The 22186-nt window shown below is 40.8% G+C and overlaps 1 protein-coding gene across 4 annotated transcripts in view; it reads right to left on the reverse strand.

The window, feature by feature from the left end:
* Positions 1-22186, reverse strand: part of nup153 (nucleoporin 153) — a 65109-nt gene that overhangs the window by 41690 nt on the left and 1233 nt on the right. Inside the window, exons 2-5 of one of the 4 annotated variants that reach the window (XM_080858728.1) lie at positions 15780-15979; positions 15087-15303; positions 14678-14980; positions 12779-12912 (exon numbers count right to left, since the gene is read on the reverse strand). In XM_080858728.1, the coding sequence (XP_080714854.1) occupies positions 12779-12912; positions 14678-14894 (351 nt within the window). In that variant the 5' untranslated portion in view covers positions 14895-14980; positions 15087-15303; positions 15780-15979. The remainder of the gene's footprint in view (positions 1-12778; positions 12913-14677; positions 14981-15086; positions 15304-15779; positions 15980-22186) is intronic. The other 3 variants (XM_080858727.1, XM_080858725.1, XM_080858726.1) reach the window with 3 other exon arrangements.

Genomic DNA, 22186 nt, shown 5'->3' on the forward strand with positions numbered 1-22186 from the left:
CATGGTAGACCTTCCCCTCATACAGTTTTACGGGCACGCCTCCGATGACCTAGCGAACAGAGAACTTAGACACCTCTTTCTCTCTCCTCTTTCTCTCTCTCTCTCTCTCCTCTCTCTCTCCTCTTCTCTCTCCCTTTCTCTCTCCCGCCATCTCTTCCGCCCTCCCTCCATCCGAATCAACCTGGATCTAGAGGATTCCAAACATGCACTATGACTGCCTGGCTCTTTGGTATGGCAGTCAGGGTGAATGTTTGGCACCCTGTAGCCAGGCCAGGTGAGTTGACTATGCTCTCTGTTTGCTACAAATTATGTCAGATGTGGGATGGCTTCCCGTGAGGCGTGGCCGTAAAACTGTATGAGGGACCCCCAGGTAGGTTGACACCTGTGTTAGGGGCCCCGTCGATGGGTAATGCCCATGTGTGTGTGTGTGTGTGTGTGTGTGTAAGGGGGTGGGGGGGCACTCTTGATGGGAGAAGTACTGTTGGTGGATGCGTGAGGAATGCCTATGTGCATGAAGCGCAAGGGTGCACTTCCCAAAGTGGAGGGCAGTGTGACTGAGTGCTGCACTACAGATGAGTATAGTGCTCTGACTGCAACACTATGGAGCCTTGCTCATTGGTATGGCAGTCAGAGTGCATGTTGGCACCCTGTAGACCCAGGTTCAAATCTATGTGTGGGGTGACGCAATCTCCCATCTATGATCACACAGAATTATACTGGAATTTTGAAATGTACATAATGTGGAGGACGCCAGATATTGGGCTGTAACATTTGAGGTTTTGCTCAGATCAAGCTGAAATTTTAGAGTGATATGGCTGATTGATTATGCTTTGATTTGACGTTGAAATTTTTTAATAAAAATGTATACTTTGCTCTTCAGATGAGAAATTGTACATAATGTATGCGCATAATTAATACAAATGTGCATAAATTATATTTTTAATAAACAAATATATTTTAAAAATTAAAAAAAAAAAAACTGTGTGCTGTGTTGTACTCCATACTTTTAGCTTTAAAATTATGTATCACGGCTTCCGGTTGAGACACCGACAGGATGACAGGATAAAGAAAGCTCTCCCGATTGTAAACTTTCTAAAAGCCCCGAAAACTTTGAATTTAAGTGTATTAAGATTTCAAATTAACAAATGAAAGGGGTGAGCAATGTCTACTAGGTTAAAAACTAAAAAAAACGTGCAGCAATCAGGGATGCACGACGAAACAGAACAAAGTCGTAGCTGTTCTACTGCTAACAATGATGTCCAAGATGGCGATTTAACGGCTCAGGACGACACAGTCGACCTGGCCTTGATTCTTAGAGAGCTGAGAGATTCGACGGGATAATAAGACTCAACTAAAGGGCGTTAAAGAGGAAATAACGAAAGTTAATACTAGATTGGAGGAGGCTGAAGGGCGAATTGTGAATGCTGAGGAAAGGATTCAGAACACCGAGGATATCCTAGCAGAAATGCTTAAGCTGCAAGCCCAGCTGGAAGCTAGAGTGACCGATCAGGAGGGCCGCTCCAGGCGAGAAAATATCAGAGTGTACGGAATTCCAGAAGGGGCCGAAAAAGACTCCCCATCGATGATTGTGTTCGTGGAGGGGTTGCTTCGGGAAAGCCTCGACATACCCGAACTAACGAATCTACAAATTGAGAGAGCACATCGCGCACTTGGACCACAGCCACCACCTGATGCACAGCCGAGATCCATTTTGGTTAAATTCCTCAGCTTCAAAGTTAAAGAAATGACACGGCGGCCTGGCAAAAGAAGGGATTTATCTGGCAGGGGAAACGAGTTAACCTGGACAACAACTATGCCCCGCGCATCCTCCAAAAGCGGAAAGAATATGCAGAGGTACGGAGGATTTTGAAGGAACAAGACATTCAATTTCAAACAATGTATCCAGCCCGGCTAAAAGTGAAATACAACGAGGGGACCAAGATCTATGAGACCGTTGAAGAAGCAACGCAAGACATGGCTAAGAGAGGTCTTCCCGTCAAGATCATCAAAGCCCCGGAGACGTTGATGGAACAGCTGCGACAATTGACCTGGCAGAAAGGCAACCGACGAGGCGGGGGACGTGCATCCCGTCCTAGACACAATGCAACTTACAAAGAGAAACTACAAACTTACAGAAGAGATTCACCACCAGCGAGCGCAGAGTCCGGTCAGAAACCTCACTAAGACTGTTTGAGATGAGCAGGGTAGGTTTTTGCCTTCCTGCTAACTTATTACTGAACTTGAAACGGACGCTCTGGTTTGGTGAGTTCAACTGTTAATATTAAAAAAAAAAAAAAAATCTTCTGTTTGGAGAGTAATGCAACATACCTAGTTTGTTTTATTTAGAATAATAATAAATCAGGGCAAGAACGGACGATGGAACTTTCTAACACTGTTATCCTCAAGGGCCCCCTCTGTCAGTTTCGAGAGCGGGGAATTCCCTTGCAGCCGTTTGTGGGAGGCTTGTGTAGGGTCATAGGAGAGACCTCTACCTTGGAAGTCACTCATGCACATTTTTATTTTTATTTCTATGTTGAGTGTTCAACTCTTGTTTGTTCGCTGCCGTTTTTTGCAGCCAAGGGGAAGCTTTTGACATATATGTTGGAAATATCATCTGATATAACCTAAATGCAAGATATAAGAATAGTCTCTTTTAACGTTAATGGTGTACTCAACCCGATTAAGAGAGGGAAGATTCTATCAAAATTAAAAAAAAGATAAAAGTACAAATAGCGTACCTGCAAGAATCTCATCTTAATGATATAGAACATTCCAAATTGAATAAAATGGGTTTCAAATACGTATATTCATCTTCCTACAAATCGGGACATAGGAGGGGGGTGGCTATATTGCTATCGAGTGCATTGAATTATGAGCATATATCAGAGTTTAAGGACAAAGAAGGCAGATTTGTAATGACAATAGGAAATATAGAAGGGACTCTAGTGAGCCTTCTGAATGTATATGCTCCCCCAGGTAGTGATTGGACGTTTTATAGGCAAATATTTGATTTAATGGCAACGAAAGCACAGGGAATTCTAATCTGTGGGGGGGATTTTAATGTACGTTTAAATCCAAGACTGGACGCCTCTAGTGGAAATCCCGAGTTAAAACCGATAAGCAGGAAGATAAATGCATTAATGAAAGAATTGGGAATCATAGATGTTTGGAGAGAAATGTATCCGTCCAGCCGGGATTACACCCATTACTCCTCCCCCCATGCAGTATACTCTAGGATAGACTATTTTTTTATTTACAACAGAGACCTGCATAGAATTGGACAATGTGACATAGGACCGATTGCTCTTTCAGATCATAGTCCTATTTACATATCTGTGTGCTTTAATAGGAAGCCAAAATCTACACTGTGGAGGCTGAATTCAAATATTCTGAATAATACTGAGGTTACTGAGAATTTAAAAACAGACATTAGAACATATTTAGAAATAAACGATAATGGGGAGGTGGCGCCATCTATGCTGTGGGACGCACTTAAAGCGGTAATGAGGGGCAAAATCATCGCCACTACTTCTGCTATAAAGAAACTTAAAAGGCAAAGGTTGCATGACCTGGAAATTAGGTTAAAGGATCTACAAAGAAATCACACTGACACTTTAGATACCAGGATAAAACAAGAGATGAAAGAAATAAGAAATGAGATAAATGACATAGGTACACAAGAAATACAAAAAAATCTGCTATTTTCAAAACAACGATATTATCAAGTAGGTGGTAAATCGATGAAACTCTTATCATATAAATTAAGAAAGCAACAAGCTGATAATGCCATCTACAAGATAAGGAACCCTGAATCAGGAGCAATTGACCTGTCGCTAAGCGCCGCCCTTAGAACGCAGATGAACCAATGACATTCCAGCCTGAACGGGACTCGGACATCGGCTCCGATAACTCCATTGAAAACAACAGGGAGGAGACCTTTTTCAATAATTTAATGATCGATTGATGTTGCTTATGAAAAAAAAAAAAACATGGTCAAACGATGTGCTTGGGGTACACGTAACACCGACAGTAGGTATCCCGATAGGCTGCAGGGTATATTTCATCCCTTTCCCCAAGCCACAACGGGACAAAAACAAGTGTGTACTGTAGGCTAATTGTGGTAATGTAGTTTCAACATAAATGGCCAAACGATGTGCATGGGATAGATACAACACTGATACGAGTTATCGTGAGAAGATAGGCAATGGGGTATATTGTATCTCATTTCCTAAACGAAAACAAGACCGGTCCAAAATATCTCCGGTGGGTGGATTAAGCTGTGTGACAGACCGCACAGTGAACGCTACGCTACGTTCATTAGCTGCCATACTCTTGTTAGAATTTCCCATTGCTAAAGCAATCAACTAAGCCTACATGATAAAAGGCATAGGCCTACTCATTATTCACAGTACCTGCTTACTTTCACCACTGATGTTATGCTAGGCTTAGGCAAGTTATCTCTGGTTCAAATTAGCTAACGTTAATGATTCAATAGCTGCGCTAGCGTAACTTTGTCAGTTATGGGACAGTTTATTAAACAAACGATAGGTTTAATAATGGATTAACATGACAACGTGAACGAAACACACGCATGCCGGTAATTAAAAAGGTTACATTAACAAGCTAAACAGTTAGGACCATAGCCATGGTTTGGACACTGTCCTGTCAGGGGCAGGTTCCTGCTAGTTAATAAACGTAGGTGTACATCTCTGTGCCTTCCAGATTAGTTAAATTAACTGACTGTGAATTTATTGTATCTTTCCCATGCGGTGCATGAACAATGCTGGTATTGGATGTATTTATCTGCAATCGCGATGACCGTGAGTTAGGCTTCTCCCTCTTGCATTGAGCTCTGTAAATTCTCGCCTCAAATTTAAGCTTGTTATCCACCATATCGAGTTTTAAATTGTATACATATCCCTCCATTGCATAATAAAGTCCCTTTTGAAGCCTTCTAGGCGAAATCAGGTCCTTTTGTCTCCAAAAGTTGTCTAGAGCCTCTTAGGATATAGTTTTGTCACTGATAGCTGCCATTGTAAACTCTAGTCAGCTCTGATAAAGTGTCCGATTTAGCAGCTGTCACAATGGGGGGCGGGGCTTAGCGATAGGTCAATTGAGTGTAAGCTCGAGAAAATTCAACAGAGTTTTGAAAAGTTTTATAAGACACTGTACTCCCAACCAAAAATTGATAACAACCTTCAGATTGAATCATTCCTCGCCTCTCTTGATCTACCCACTATTACAGATGAACAAAATGAAAATTTGGTAGCTGAAATAACAATAGAGGAATTACTCTCAGCAATCTCAAGATTAAAGGCAAATCGTAGCCCTGGGGGAGATGGATTTAGTGCTGAGTGGTATAAATCATTCTGAGAGCAGTTGGCCCCAACACTACTGAGAGCTTGTAATTGGGTACTACAGAAAAGGGAAATTCCACCCTCTTGGAGGGAAGCGATCATTTCAGTCATCCCAAAGGAAGGGAAAGACAAGCTAGAGTGCGGTAATTTTCGACCTATTAGTGTTTTGAATGTAGACTATAAAGTTGTTTACATCTATATTGTCACGAAGAATAGACAAGATCCTGCCCGAACTCATCCACTCAGATCAGACAGGCTTCATCCGACAAAGGCAAACCCAAGATAATATTAGAAGGACCTTACACATTATTAGACACATCACACAGCATAGAATAGAGGCAGCCCTTATTAGTTTAGATGCAGAGAAGGCCTTGACTCAGTTAGATGGACCTTTTTATATAAGGTACTATCAAAATTTGGCTTCCACAAGTCTATTATTGCAACATTCCAAGCATTATATGAAAGTCCATCCGTAAGGATCAAAATTAATGGTGACCTATCAAAATCCTTCATCCTGGAGCGTGGGTCCAGGCAGGGATGTCCTGCCTCCCCCCTCCTCTTTGCACTTTTTATTGAGCCACTGAGCCAATGGATCAGACAAAATGTTTACATTAAAGGAATAAATATGGCAACTGATGAGCATAAAATTGCTCTGTTTGCAGATGATGTACTGATATACTTAGCACAGCCCCAGGGTTTAAAGCAAAAAAAAATCCTGTGCCTGAACTTTTTTTTAATGTGGTTGAGTGCGAGGGGGTGTGTGGTCCGGTGGTGCACACATTTACAGGGTAAAAAAAAAAAAAAAAAACATTTAGAAATGAATGATGGCAGATTATGGTGGGACTTTTGAAACTGCAATCCCAAGAAGGTCAGCAATAGTACTCCACCTCACTACAATATGGTACTAACACATGTAGCATTTACGATTTCTCTTGATATCAAGTTTTGCTGCTAAGCTTTGTCCTTGGAAGATTTCAAGATGACCTACAATCATAAGGTGACATGTTATAAGGGTATGTGAAATTCAGTCAGTGGAAGAAGATTTGATTTGCAACCATTTCATTGAGGATCTATGAAAAAGGACAGTGATCCACTTTTTAAACCGTTGAAGTGCAACAGTGTAGATAATACTGTGGATTTATATTGCAACAGTTCCATAATTACTTTGTTCAAAAGAAATAATCGTAAATTAAAATGTACATATTTTATTCTAGCAGTAAGTGCTGAGGCATTGGCTATATTCATGTTCCTGCCTGGCAAGTGTTACGTTTTGAATGCATTGTCATCTTCATCCAAAAAAACGAACGAGGACATTGTCTATGTTGTTGTTGGTGAATTTGTCGACATTTAAGAAAAACATGCCGTTTTTTAGCTTTTCCGAAATACGTCTTTTGGACTCTGGTGTTATGCCATGTGTTAAAATAGCTGGCATGCTGATTGGATATTGACAGTTTATTCAAAGCAATTTTGACTTCAGAGATTTTTTGGCATACATTCAACAGGGGTTGGGCGAGCCTGGAAGACAGATTGTGTTCTGCGATGAACGTACACAAGCGTATTTCAGGGCACATTAACGGTCAGTTATTGATGCTGGTACATCAGATGTGGTTGTAAAAGCGTTGTGTGTTGGATAGCGCGAACTGCTCTATGAGCGGGTGATGAAGTGGAAGCACTGGAAGCACTTTTCCCCCGCTAGTTGCATACAGAAGCTTTCTTGAGCTCAAGAGAGCACCTGCTTCTCTTAACTTCTTACACCGGCTACCAAAAGGCTTACCGTCCTTCCCCATCTCTTCTATCCATGCCCAGCGCCATGTATTTTTCAATCCTTTATCAACTAGGAGGGCATCATCCCAAGGATTCTTGAATTTACTCTGCTTCGGTGTGACAGTATCTCTACGTTTGTCCCTACGTAGCATAAGGCAGAGCCATATAGAAAAGCCGGTGCTGAAAGCACATTTTCACAAGACCCGCCCCAATCTACTTCTGATTGGCTAATAATGTTATTTTGAGCGCCTGAAAGTTGTGCTCCTTTCATATCATTGGCAGACGAACTCATAAACTCGAAAGTAATGGTGATGATATCGAGACGTGTGTTAAAAATATATATATATATATAATTATATTAGACTTTTTTTCCGCAGCCAAACGCCACACGCCGGAAATCCGGCACGGTGCCGGAATGCTTTAATCCCTGCAGCCCACACAGACATTACCAAAATTAATGGATACATTAGAGGAATATGGAACACTTTCAGGTTATAAGCTTAATATTCAGAAGACTCAAGTAATTACATTTAATTATAACCCACCTAGTTGTATTAGAGGGAAATATAATTTGAAATGGGACGCAGATTCAATAAGATACCTAGGTGTTGATCTACCTAAAGATATTTCAAAGTTATCCAATCTTAACTATGGCCCCTTGAATGCAAAAATAAAGTCAGACATACTACGATGGAGCTTCATTCCTTTCCTGAGCCTGAGCTCCAGGGTGGAATCCATTAAGATAAACATCTTACCAAGATTGTTGTATCTCTTCCAGTGGAGATATCTGCTAAGCAGTTTATGGAATGGGACAAATTAATATCTAGATTTGTATGGCAAGGCAAAAAACCCAGAATTAGATACAAAACGCTACAATTAAGAAAGGAAAGGGGAGGTTTAGGTCTACCTTGTTTACGTGAGTATTATTATGCAGCTCAATTAAGGCCTTTAGTATGCTGGTGTTCTCCTTCATACTCCGCAAGATGGAAGGACATTGAAAGTGCAATGATAGAAGGGATTCCTATAGCAGCTATAATTGCAGATAGTAAATTAACAATTTATATGACAGATACAAATAACCCCTGGATAAATATAGCTTTGAAGATTTGGCAGGAGACAGTGAAATTATGTGGTTTGGGAAACTCACTTAGAATGTTAAGATGGTGTGCATTTGATACTGACTTTCTTCCAAACAAAACTGATGACAGATTTAGAATGTGGATTGAAAAAGGCCTTTCGAATCACTTTACATTTGTGGACAAGGGGGCATTTAAGAGCGTTGAATTTCTACAGAGAGAGCATGGTTTAGAGAGAAATGATTTTTATAGGTATCTTCAGGTCCGACATTATTTCAATCAAAATGTAAGTGGAGCATTGAAGGGGGGAGTAACCGGAATCATGGAGGTGTTTCTATCGGCAGGTAATTCAGAGATATGTAATAAGATTGTCTCCAGACTGTACAATGGTTTTTGCCATGCCAAACTCAACAACACACTGTATGTTAAAGAGAAGTGGGAGAAGGAGGGTAATTTGGTTATCTCTGAGGAGGACTGGGAAAGACTATGTGAATTACAATGGAAATCCACATGCTCAACTATGTGGCGGGAATTTAGTTGGAAAAATCTCATAAGGTTTTTTATCACGCCCCTACAAAAACGACACCAAGGGAATGGCGTAGGATGTTGGAGATTATGTGGATTGAATGAAGCCAATCACCTCCATGTTTTCTGGGAATGCCCACTTTTAGTTCCATACTGGCGGGAGATTCATAAAAATTTGGAAGCTATTTTTGAGGTTGACATCCCCTTTAAGTTTGACACCCTTTACCTGGGGAATATTCCATTTGAGATGTGGAACAGTGATGCTAGGAAACTGATACTGATACTTCTGGTGGCAAGTAAAAAAGCTAATCACAAGAAAATGGTTAAAACCAGAACCACCTACAGTGGATGAATGGATAGATATAATCCATGATATTTATAGAATGGAAAAGCTGTCTTTCTCACTCAGAATTCAGAAAGAAAAATTCCTTTGGATCTGGACTAGATGGACTGAATATGTTAAACCTATACGGTCAGATTTTTTTTTTTTTAATTGTTAAAAGAAAATAATATGATTTATTTTTACTTATTTGAACTCTATTTCTATTCTAATCTTTGCGATATGTAATGTGAAAGCTACTCATGTTCGTGTATGTGTTTTTATTTGTATTTCTTTTTTCTTTTTCTCTTTTTTTTTACCATTTAATTAGGTAAACCTTTGGTCAGCAAAGAATTGACAAATATTTTCAGGTTCAAAATTATATATTTGAAATGTGTAAGGAACGTGTGTTTATCAAAGTATTGAAGATATTCTAAATGTGTCATGTTTGATTGTACTCGTCAATATCCAGATGACCAAAATAAAAAAAAAATAATAATAAAAAAAATGATGCATCACACATTAATATATGTTACAAACTGTTCTTACACCAATGCTTTAATTGAAAGCACCCTAAATCGGTCATTTTAGGTGCTGGCAACAGATGGTTAAACATCTTACATTATGATTGACAGGAAATTGCTGACTTTATTGCCAATGAAGATGCCAGAATTTTGTGCAGCCTGCTCTATTGAACGCTCTCTTGAAACGAGACCCCGTGGGATCACCTTGATTTTATTATTTCAGTAATATTGCTTTTATAAAAGGTGAAAATAATAGTATACATTTATCTCCTGTTGCCATTCTGTATGCTGAGTTTTAGTAGCCTAGCTATTGATTTCACATAAATAGCTTGTGCATGTGTATTTATGGCACCTAGCCTATCTGTTTTGTTCAATGTTATTTTCATATGAAAACCCATGTTTATAATTCTTCATAAGTAGTGCCATAAGAAATATATTGTTTATAACAAACCAACCCGTTTGAAAATCGGTTGAAAATTGAGCAAGTTCTGGTTATTTAAAAAGTACCACTACCAACACAATGTTAAGGGGGAGTGAGCTATACCGTCTTCAAAATGGCCGAAATGTGCGGACGTTCGACTCCGTCGGCCAGAAACGCAGGCAGAATATCTAGCCTTTATATACAGGTGCATCTCAATATATTAGAATATCATCAAAAAGTTCATTTATTTCAGTAATTCTATTCAAAAAGTGGAACTCATTTTTTTAAATAGGTTCATTACACACAGACTGATATATTTTAAGTGATTATTTCTTTTAAATTTGATGATTGTAACCGACAGCTAATGAAAACCCCAAATTCAGTATCTCAGAAAATTAGAATATTACTGAAGACCAATAGAAAAAAGGATTTTAAGCACAGAAATGTTGGACTAGTGAAAAGTATGAACATGTACAGCACTCAATACTTGGTCTGGGCTCCCTTTGCATGAATTACTGAAGCAATGCGGCGTCGCATGAAGGCAATCAGTCTGTGGCACTACTGAGGTGTTATGGAAGACCATGTTGCTCTTATAGTGGCCTTCAGCTCTTCTGCGTTGTTGGGTCTATTGTCTTGCATCTTCCTTTTCACAATACCCTATAGAATCTATGGGTTTTAGGTCAGGCGAGTTTGCTGGCCAATCAAGCACAGGGATACCATGGTCCTTAAACCAGGTACTGGGACCTTTGGAAGTGGGTGCAGGCGCCAAGTTCTGATGGAAAATGAAATCCGCATCTCCATAGGATGGTCAGCAGAGGGAAGCATGAAGTGCTCTAAAACAGACGGCTGTGCTGACCTTGGACCTGAGAAAACACAATGGACTAACACCAGCAAATGACATGGCACCCCAAACCATCATTCACTGTGGAAACTTTACACTGGACCTCAAGCAACTTGGATCCTGTGCCTCTCCTCTCTTCCTCCAGACTCTGGGACCTTGATTTCCAAATGGAATGCAAAATGTACTTTCATCTGAAAAGAGAACTTTGGACCACTGACCAACTGTGCAGTCCTTTTTGTCCATAGCCCAGGTGAGACGCCTCTGACGTCTCCGGTTCAAGAGTGGCTTGACACAGGAATGTGACAGTTGAAGCCCATGTCCTGGATACGTCTGTGTGTGTAGGCTCTTGAAGCACTGACTCCAGCTGCAGTCCACTCCTTGTGAATCTCCCTTGAATGGGCTTTGTTTCACAATCCTCTCAAGGCTGCGGTTATCCCTGTTGCTTGTGCACCTTTTTCTACCACATTTTTTCCTTCCATTCAACTCCCCATTAATGTGCTTGGATACAGCACTCTGAACAGCCAGCTTCTTTAGCAATGACCTTTTGTGTCTTACCCTCCTTGTGCAGGGTGTCAATGATCGTCTTCTGGACAACTGTCAAGTCAGCAGTCTTCCCCATGATTGTGTAGCCTACTGAACTAGACTGAGAGACCATTTAAAGGCTCAGGAAGTATTTGCCGGTGTTGAGTTAATTAGATGATTAGAGTGTGACACCATGAGTCTTCAATATTGAACTTTTTCACAATATTCTAATTTTCTGAGATACTGAATTTGGGGTTTTCATTAGCTGTCAGTTATAATAATCAAAATTAAAAGAAACAAACACTTGAAATAGATCAGTCTGTGTGTACACAATCTATATAATATATGAGTTTCACTTTTTGAATAGAGTTACTGAAATAAATCAACTTTTTGATGATATTCTAATTTATTGAGATGCACCTGTAGATATCTATGGATGGTATGGCCCCCCACAGAGCCCTGATCTCAACATCATCGAGTCTGTCTGGAAATACATGAAGAGACAGAATGATTTCAGGAAGCCTACATCCACATAAGATCTGTGGTCAGTTCTCCAAAATGTTTGGAACAACCTACCAGCCGAGTTCCATCAAAAACTGTGTGCAAGTCTATCTGGAAGAATTTATGCTATTTTGAAGGCAAAGGGTGGTCACACCAAATATTGATTTAATTTAGATTTCTCTTCCGTTCCTTCACTGCATTTTGTTAATTGATGAAGAATTGATCAAAATAAACTGTCAACACCTCCATTTTTGAAAGCATTCTTAGTTTACAGCATTTTTTCACACCTGCCTAAAACTTTTGCACAGTACTGTATATTAGTGCTGTCAAACGATTAAAATATTTAAATCGCGATAACTCGCATTTTTGTCATAGTTAACTCGAAATTAATTGCGATAAATCGCAATTTTTTATCTATTCTAAAAGTCCCTTCATTTTTTTTTTCTCCATCATTTTTATTTTATTTTAATGCTCTTATCAACATGGAAAAGTGGATAGGCTTGCTTTATGCAATGTTTTATTTTCTTGAAAAACAACATTGCCAAACAGGGCGGTACAAAATAAAATAATAAAGTGCACTATTCAGATAAACAGATAACTGCCTATAGTGCAGTTAAACCAGGCTTAATATTTAGTTTTTTTTTTCAAGTTTGCTATGAACATAGAGGTCAGGCCTCTTATTTCAAAAACAAATACATATATATATATATATATATATACACATACATACACACACACACACACACACACACACACACACACACACACACACACACACACACACACACACACACACATAGTACATATACACACACAGTTTGTATTGAAGTCAGACTGACACAAAATTGATGCTTCATGCAAAAACGCATCATTGAAAACACATCTCACCGATTCCTTAAGTCCAAAGTAACTCACGGTTATCACTTACCAGACCAGATGTGCCAAACACTGACAGGTTAAAGGTGGGCTTCTTGAGGCCAGCCTGGGCAGGCTGCGTGCCTGAGTGCGTGCGGTCCGTCTCTGGGGACCAAAGCAGCGGGGCAGGCTTTGAGGTGGGAACGTCTGCAACAAGAAGACAGGCCAAGGCTGGAGATCTGGCTATCATGTGTGTTTTACTACACCGCGTTCCACATTATTATGCAAATTGGATTTAAGGGTCATAAACATAAATTTTTTTAGTTTTTCAATTAAAGTAATGGATGGTATTGTGTCTCAGGGCTAATTGAATGATTTAAATCAATCTCAGACACCTGAGATAATTAGTTTGCCAGGTGAGGCCAATCAAAGGAAAACTACTTAAGAAGGATGTTCCACATTATTAAGCAAGCTACATGTTTCAGACAAAATGGGGAAGAAAAAGGATCTCTCTGCTGCTGAAAAGCGGCAAATAGTGCAACACCTTGGTCAAGGTATCACAACATTGGATATTTCCAAAAGAATTGCGCATGATCATCGGACGGGGAAGACATTTGTCACTGATTCACAGCACAAGTGGGTTCGTTCAGACAAAGGCAAGATAAGGAATATTTCTGCAAAACAAATGCGTAGGGTCAAGAGAGCAGCCACTAAAATGCCATTGAATAGCAACAAACAGGTGTTTGACGCCGCTGGTGCCTCTGGAGTCTCGTGAACTTCAGGATGTAGGATGCTCAAGAGGTTTGCAAGTGTCCTTTAACCTTATTCGGCCACCCCTAAACCCAGCTCAAAAGCAAAAAAGGTTGCAGTGGGCTCAGGACTACATAAAGACTAACTTTCAAACTGTTTTGTTTACGGATGAGTGCCGTGCAACCCTTGATGGTCCTGATGGATGGAGTAGTGGATGGTTGGTGAATGGCCACCATGTCCCAACAAGGCTAAGACGTCAACAAGGAGGTGGCAGAGTCATGCTTTGGGCTGAAATCATTGGGAGAGAGCTGGTAGGCCCCTTCAGGGTCCCTGACGGTGTGAAAATGACCTTGGCAAAGTATGTAGAGTTTCTGACTGACCACTTTCTTCCGTGGTAGAAAAAGAAGAGCCGCGCCTTCCATAGCAAAGTCATATTTATGCATGACAATGCACCATCTCATGCTGCAAAGAATACCTCTGGGGCATTGGCTATAGCAGCCAATGCCCCAGAGGTATTCTTTGCATAAAAGAAGAGAAACTCATGGTGTGGCCCCCATCTTACCCTGACCTTAACCCTATTGAGAACCTTTGGAGCATCATCAAGCAAAAGATCTATGTGGGTGGAAGGCAGTTCACATCCAATCAGGTGCTCTGGGAGGTTATTATGGCATCCTGATAAGACATTAAAGCAGAAACAATCAAAGAACTCATGAGTTCAATGGATGCCAGAATTGTGAGGTTGATATCAAAGAAGGGGTCCTATGTTAACATGTAACTTGACCTGTTATGATGTTTTTGATTAAATTTTTTTTTGATTTCAGTAAATATGGCTTCCTAATGCTGCAAATTCAACAAATGACAAGTTTTAGTTCTTTACAACCTATAAAATATCTTGAAACTCTGAGACTTTGAAACTCTGCATAATAATTTGGAACACTGCATTTTGAGTTTTTTATTTTTGAGAAAAATACTGTTATCATTGGGAGGTTTGTTCAATACAATTTGAATTATACTCTAACAGTTGATGACTTGAAAAATGATACTGACTGAATGTGCATTACTATTAAGGAAAATCTGAGCAAAGTGTAATTTGCATAATAATGTGGAACGCGGTGTATATTGTATTGTATTGTTCAAGCCTGGCCTGGCCTGCCTTCTCCATTTACACGCATCTTTTTAAAACATACAACACAGCATGCATGAGAGACATCAGCAGCCTTACCTTTGTCAGAGGCGCGTGATGAGAAACCACTAGTGGTGGAGATGTTGTCATCCTCGTGCTGCGAGATTGAGTCCTTGATCTCCTTCACCAGGGAGAAATTGGAGGTGGAGGCCCCTGCAAAGGGGCTCCCGAAGGGGCTCCCAAAGGGGGCGGCAGTGGAGGTGGAGGGCTGGGGGAACAGTGAGCTGGAGCGGGCCAGCGCTGGGGAGCCGTCCATCGAAACAAAGTGTAGGTGGGAGCGGTTGAGGGGGGGCCGTGACAGAACATCCTGGAAGTTCAGCGACGCACGGCTTGTAGAAGGTTCTGGAAGTCAGAAAAGTCGTTATTACCAGGATTTACAACACACACACACACACACACACACACACACACACACACACACACGGTCTTAGAGTTTCACATCTCATACCTGTGTTACTGGTGCTGGGCTCAGGTGAGTCGCGGCCGTCTGGCAGAGGGGCACCCTCCTCATGGCCGTTAGGTGGCGGATCCTGGCTGTTGCGCTCTGGGGCGATTCGCGTGGCAGCTCCGCCCTCGGCCACCTCTCCGTTCCTGAAGTACTTCGTAAGCCAAGAGGGAACGATGCTCTTCACTGTGTCCGTCACCCTACTGATGATCCCTGCCTGCTGAAGGACCGCACAGACAGAGCACAGTCAGACCACATTAGACCACGTCCTGGAGAGCTAATGTTCCTGCAGGGTTTAGCTGTCCCTGCCAAAGAATGAGCCCGCTGACATGATCAACTGTTACGTAACCTAAGTAACAATTTTTTTTCTTGCCGAAAATGTGTTGCTATGGTTTATAAATATGTAGTTCATAGTTCTGACATAGCCGAACAGGGCATCTTCATTCTTGTGTTCAATCTCCATGGCACTATGGCACTATGATGAACTCCAGCCAGTCAACACAATCTACTTGACCACTTGAGATTTTATGCAGCCTTGCCTCAACTTCAACAGGAAAAGACAAACCAAGTTCCTCATGCACCAGCTCAATGCACAAGACAGAACCACAAAAGGTGCAGGGCAGATTCAACCTCAAACAAGTCAGTGCTCAGTGGAAGGCCATGTCAGGACAGGTGTGTGTTCATGCATGCACTCACTGGGCCAGGCTGCAAAACTGTGCCATGGCTGTGCTGTATCTGGGTCAGCTTGCCAGCGTCTGTGTCCGCACCACACAGTTTTCATTAGGAGGAGCAGCAGCAGCAGCAGCTGCTGTTGTTCTGGATTCTCCCCTCACTGAACTGCATTGTACCGAGCTGCACTCTGCACCCTGTAGTTCTAGGCCTCAACAAGCCATTAGCTGTACACAAAGCATGCTCATCACTGATCTGCAGGTCAGATATCTATTTAACAGTTTCGACAACAAAGGTTTGCAGAAAAAAGTGCAGAATCTCTGTGCGAGGTTTATTAAAATCAAACATAAATGATCAAAAACTGCATAACACAATTGCTAGTCCATAGCATTTCTCTACATGTTAAGAAATCACACTGACTCACATTCCTGGTAGGAAGGGTGGCTTCAGAGTATTGCACAAGAGCATATTAGCTGTTGGGTCACACACACCCCAGCTTTCATACTGAAGGAGCACCTCCTGGTTGACAGCGCCATCACAAAGTAAATAAGGGAAGAATATGTAGAGTTTCTAAAGCTTTGAAAGGGCTGTACTGTGTATACTGTGCACGCTCCATAACCCCCAGGAAGCTCGGATGTTTGTAGAACTACTGATTTGTACAGGGTGCAGCTCTGCACTGCAGCTTCAGTGAGCTTCAGTTACATATACACAGCAGCTCACAACAGGCAGCGGAGTAACACGTTCACACAGCACAGCCATTTCTGTTGGCACTGAACAGACCAACCTGCTCGCATCACTGTGACGGACACTGGAATTCTAGAGGCAATTCACCCTCACTCAATAAACAGCGCACAACAGTTTGAGGATTTTTTGGATTACTGTGTCCTAGGGTATATTTACAGGCCAAACAATACTAAAATAGTACTTTAAACCCAGGCCTTTATACTCAAGTCATCCTAAGTTAGGTAGGAACTAGTGATGGTCCGATCGATCGGCAACCGATCATGATCGGCAGATATTGGTTAAAATTGCTTGATCTGTGATCGGCTTTTTTGATCGGTGCTTTTCACCGATCACGTGACGCAAATGAATTGCGCGACTATTCAACCTGCGTGCGCAGCAAACGGTCACCCAACAGCAGAGCAGAACTTGGCAATGGCAAGCAAAATGAGTTCTCCCATCTGGAAATTTTTTAAGTTTAATTTCTACAAATTGCAACAATTATACTTCAGGATTAGGGTTAGGATACGCAGTTTTACCTTAAAAAAAAAAACAGCTTGAAAAAAATTGGGGCGCTACAATGACTTTTAATATGGAGAATCGCCTCCGTGCTATTGCCATACCAGGGTCCATAGGCATATAACTTCGTTCTGTAGTTTTTCCTGTGGCAGCCCGACTTGTTTACTGTCTGCCGAACTCGTAAGTAGCTTATTTGCCGTCTTGCTTTGTCTTGTGTTGCACTTGCTTGATGTTTGACTGTGTAAGGACAGTCGTTGAGTAACTAGCTTGTCATAATGTCTAAGTCAGCACATTTCAATAGATTTCGTTAGTTTTAGCTAATAGCATACCGTTAGCGAATAGCTATTGATCCGTTGTGCTGCTTTAACCCATTTAAGCCGGGAAAGCATTACCGCTGTTCTACCATTAAAGCCGGGAGCGCTGTTGCGTCATTCTACCTTTAAGGCCGGGAAAGCGTTTGTGTCGTTTTTTCTGTATAAGGGGGGTTTTTGCCCAAAGTGTCGGCCTCTGGGCCAATGAAATGCATCAGAATAGACATGTGATAGTGCCTCAAATGTTTTGCCATTAGTAGTTTAAAAAAAAAATCGTTGGTTTTCTCGCTTTGCTAAGTAACGTCTCCTCCGCGACAGCCAGGATTACAGCTCAAAGTAAATTAGGCAAGGAGTGAGTTGTGAGTACTGGTAGTTACAGAATATGGTTATCTGTAGTTGTTAACGATTGTTACTTGCTTAAATGTAGGTTTACTCGAGGTAAATGAAAGGGAATATGGTATCATAGAGGGCTATATTAACACTAAGCTAGCTTGCCATGTTGTTAAAACTTTCTCCAGTGAGCGAGTGTGAACGAGCGAATTATATCGACAACTCTCTATTCTTTGCATTACTATATTCTAGTATTTCAAAACAATAATCAGTCCCTATAGAATGTTGTTTATAATCAGTTAATGCTACTGAATCCTCGTTTGACTTTATTATAGTGAATGCTTTGGTTGCCTTCCATTTCAGCCCAGCATACAGTATTTATCAGTTGATAAATAAGATGTACTTGAAATTTGTTTTGTTTTTTTATTTGAATTATTCCTGTTTTTTCCCTTTGAATGGAATATTTGACACTAAACTAGTTCATCTGTATCTCAGTGATAGTATCCAAATGAGCATAACAATATCACTGGTATGTAAAAACTACATGGACAACAAAATAGTTATAATTGTTGATCAAAATCTTATTCCCTTCTGCTCATAATACAACAAGTAAACAACTCAGAGGTTGACACTGTCAGGTCCATTCTCCATCCATAGTGTCCAAATGAGCATTAAATATCCCTGGTATGTAAAAACTACACGGACAACAAAATAGATGTTAATCGTATTCCCTTCTGCTCATAATAAAACAAGTAAACAAATCAAAAGTTAAAACTTTCCCTATAAGAATTATATATTTATAATTATATAGTTATATACTTTATTTCACTTTGTTATATACTTTGTCATATAGCTTATTAAATTTTTTTGTACTGTTTTGTGCTGATCCTGCACTTTTACATATTTTGTTTACTTTTGAGAAGGTGTATGTAAATATTGTAAATATTTGTAAATACAAATTCAAATTCCCATGAAAGCCACAGGTGTAAGCTCTCAAATACTTTTTGAATTGTGTTCCTATCTGTTACAGGGGCTGAGAAATCAGTAATGTAGTAGGCGTTGACACAATTGCTGAATTTCTAGAAAAACTTCAGGTTTTGGGGGCTTTTCTGAAATCGCCTATAGGTTTTACAGGCATTTTTTCCAGGCGCTTTAGGCCTTAATGGGTTAAATCGACTGTTTTGCATGTTTCAACTATTCTCATTTGTAGTTCCACGTTGGCGGAACGAACTGCCTAGCACTACCAGAGCAGGGGGCGTCCCTCTCTACCTCTAAGAAGCTCTTGAAGACCCAACTCTTCAGAGAGCACCTCCCTTCCTAACTTAAACTTCGACTAGTACTTTACTTGCACTTCTTTTTTCTATTTCTTATGAAAAATAGTATTTATTGTTACACAAGGGCTCTATTGCCCGTAGCTTGACTGTTTTCTCCCTTGTACGTTGCTTTGGACAAAAGCATCTACTAAATGACAATGTAACGTGTGTGTCCGTAGCTGATGATTAAAAATGCAGGTAGCGAGAGACCACTGGAGTACTTCTGTCAACCACAACAGCCATGCTGGAGCGCCACCAGAACAGCCTAACGATCAATCATGCACTCACATGAATGTGACCACATTAAATGTTTACTTGTACTCTCATATGTGATTGTTTTGGCCATTGTCTGGAGCTAATCATATCATGACATGTCAAACACAAAATCGTCTCATGAAGAATTGCCGTTTGATTTAAACGTTGATTTCACACTGCATCAGTTTTTAAGAACAGGGCGAGATGCAACGAGGGCAAAAATGTAGAGATGTACTGCACATCTCACACGAAATTCAACAGCTGACTGAAGAATGTTGGGGTTTACATGAATCAAAGACAAGAGTATAGTGTAATGAGAAGAGGCCCTTGTGTTAACTTTCCTGAGGCCACCCGCACCCCATACTGTCAACCAGGAGAAGAGTAATGTTTATGAGAACTGCAGCAGAGGCACGTGCCTTTAGTTGAAAACACAAAGCTTTGAGAGGAGATCTGCAGAGGCGTTTATCTCCTGATAACCACATGCTGCACATGCACCTGTTAATCTACTACTGTGGCTTCTCTTAAGTGCCCTAGTGACGAGGTCATCTCTCTAGGCTCCCTCACCTACTGACTCTCACACACGCAAGTTCTCCTTCTCTTACTCTGACATAGTGTTCAGCTCAAGTGTAACAATAAAATACTACTACACATAAGAAATTAAAAAGCGCAGGAATGCAAGTACTGTAAGTGCGAGTTAAGTACTAGTTAGAGGAGATAGCGTTAGAGGAAAGATAAGGAGAGGTAGAGGAAGGAAGAAGTGCAAGTAAGGAAAGAAGGTGCTCTTTGAAGAGTTGGGTTCCAGCCATGAGACTGAGGTTAGGATGTCGCTCTGCCTTACACAGCTTACAATCAAAAACTGAGTGAGTGTGACAAGCTGCATGTCACTGTGCGATCAGCTACATGCTCTACAGAGCTGACCAAACTACAGGCTGCTTCCCCCTTTAAAACAGAAGATTCAACTTTGACCTTGCAAAGGAATGACAATACAAAATATCACACTGCGTGGCAGCGTGGCAGCACGGTTCCTGAACTTGCATGCCTTCATGTATTTTCAACAGATGGGGAGACTTGGGATGGATACCTGTCTAAAAACTCATCTTAGCATCTGGTGCTTTACAAGCATGAACAGCGGCTGCTCGCAATTACCCAGAAGGCACGTCTTTTTAAAGTATTTTTTAATTATATACTACACTGTAGAAGAAAGGGGAATGTGTCACCAACTGGTGGAATCTCTTGGTGTGCAGGCATTTTCATATTTCATACCTTACAACTGCACAGCACATCTTATCTAACCATGGGGTTGCAGACATTAGTTTATATACGGTGGAACACCTAATCAGAACAAATGTGGATGCATAAAGTTTCTTGGGCAAAACAAAGGCAATGGATGAACTGGCATAATATTGGGAAAAGGAGGATCAGCTGGAGAGAATTATGGGCTATGGATGCTAACTTATTTATGCTTTGAGCCACTTAAGTCCTCCTAACTCCCAGAACCTGGCAGTGGGTGTGTGAAGACAGAAGCTCCAAGATGTGTATGGGTGTTGGCTCATTAACACATATTGTGTCTGGTTGCAAAACTTCAAGATCCTCAAGTGTATTGTTGTGACTGCGTCTGAGACGCCAGACAACACTCGTGAGCCTTCTGGAAGTGTTGTGATCCTAATTCAATGAAACACTGATGAAGGAAGGTGCCAATCCCAGTAAAATGCTCACAAAGGCATCTTTGTTTTAAGTGAGAATTGGTTCTCAACACCAATGGTTATTTTGCACCCGGTTATAATATTTAGGTTGTTGGGTACATGTTCTTGCATGTAACAGTGCGAGGTTTGGCCGCTAAAAGACGCAAACCAACAGCACAAAGAGTTAAGTTTTTCCCTTTATGTAAATTTAATAATTACGTCATCATTTTTTTTAAACAACAAAAAAAAACACACCTGCACAGGATCTTGTAACAATACTTCTATATAAAAAAAATTGACAGGACTAAATGGAGGAAATTCAAATGAGCCAACGCAAAACAGTGGAAATCCCCTGGGGATACCATTTGATTTCCTTTCATGTTCTCATTCCAGTAAACTCTGGAATATTCTAGACACACTGTGTGTGGCAGCACTAGGCACTGAAACAAAGCAAATCTCAAAAATTCGCAAACTACTAATAGTTACATTACATTGTCATTTTACATCTAAGTGGCGGCCTTTAACCTATTTTTGGCGGGGTTATAAATCAACATAAGTGAACCGTGGTTAGACCCCAGTAGGACATGAACCTGACCTATTTAGTTGAGAGCATTTACCAAATGCATTGTAGCATCACACATCTGTTTTGTAGTGTACCTGCAAAACAGATGTGTCATATGAACCTGACCTATTTAGTTGAGAGCATTTACCAAATGCATTGTAGCATCACACATCTGTTTTGTAGTGTACCTGCAAAACAGATGTGTCATACAGTTTAAATAGACAAAATGTAGAGGAGAACATGGAAATGTGCTGAATGATCCGGAGTTATGAGCTCCGCTGCATGCTATAAACTGCATAAACACAGCTATCCGAGGTATGCTAGCTGATAAATTAACATTCACGACGTGGGTCTAAAGAGATCTATAAGTTCACAAGCTGGCTAACCAACAGCATCAACTACATGGCCAAAATAGTTAGACAAGTTCGACAGACTGGCAAATATACCAGGGGGTGTTAGTTTCCCGTTTAAACAAAAGCAATAACAACAGGGACGTGGGTTAAACACCGGGTGTTGAAACCACCTGCTTTGTTATCCAATGATGACGTTTCTAGTTAACGTTGCCTGGCTGGCTGGCTGCCGATTTCTGTCTGGATAGCGAGCTAGCGGAAATATCTAGTTACAAAGACAACATACATTGAAATTCTGTATGAAGTCACGTTGCAATGTTAATTTGGTGGTTTAATCGACATTAGGGGGGCGCATTTTCCCTTCCCGTTGTGCTCTGACAGTAACGTAGTAG

Source organism: Sprattus sprattus (assembly GCF_963457725.1).
Source record: "Sprattus sprattus genome assembly, chromosome: 20".
Classification (NCBI taxonomy): domain Eukaryota; kingdom Metazoa; phylum Chordata; class Actinopteri; order Clupeiformes; family Clupeidae; genus Sprattus; species Sprattus sprattus.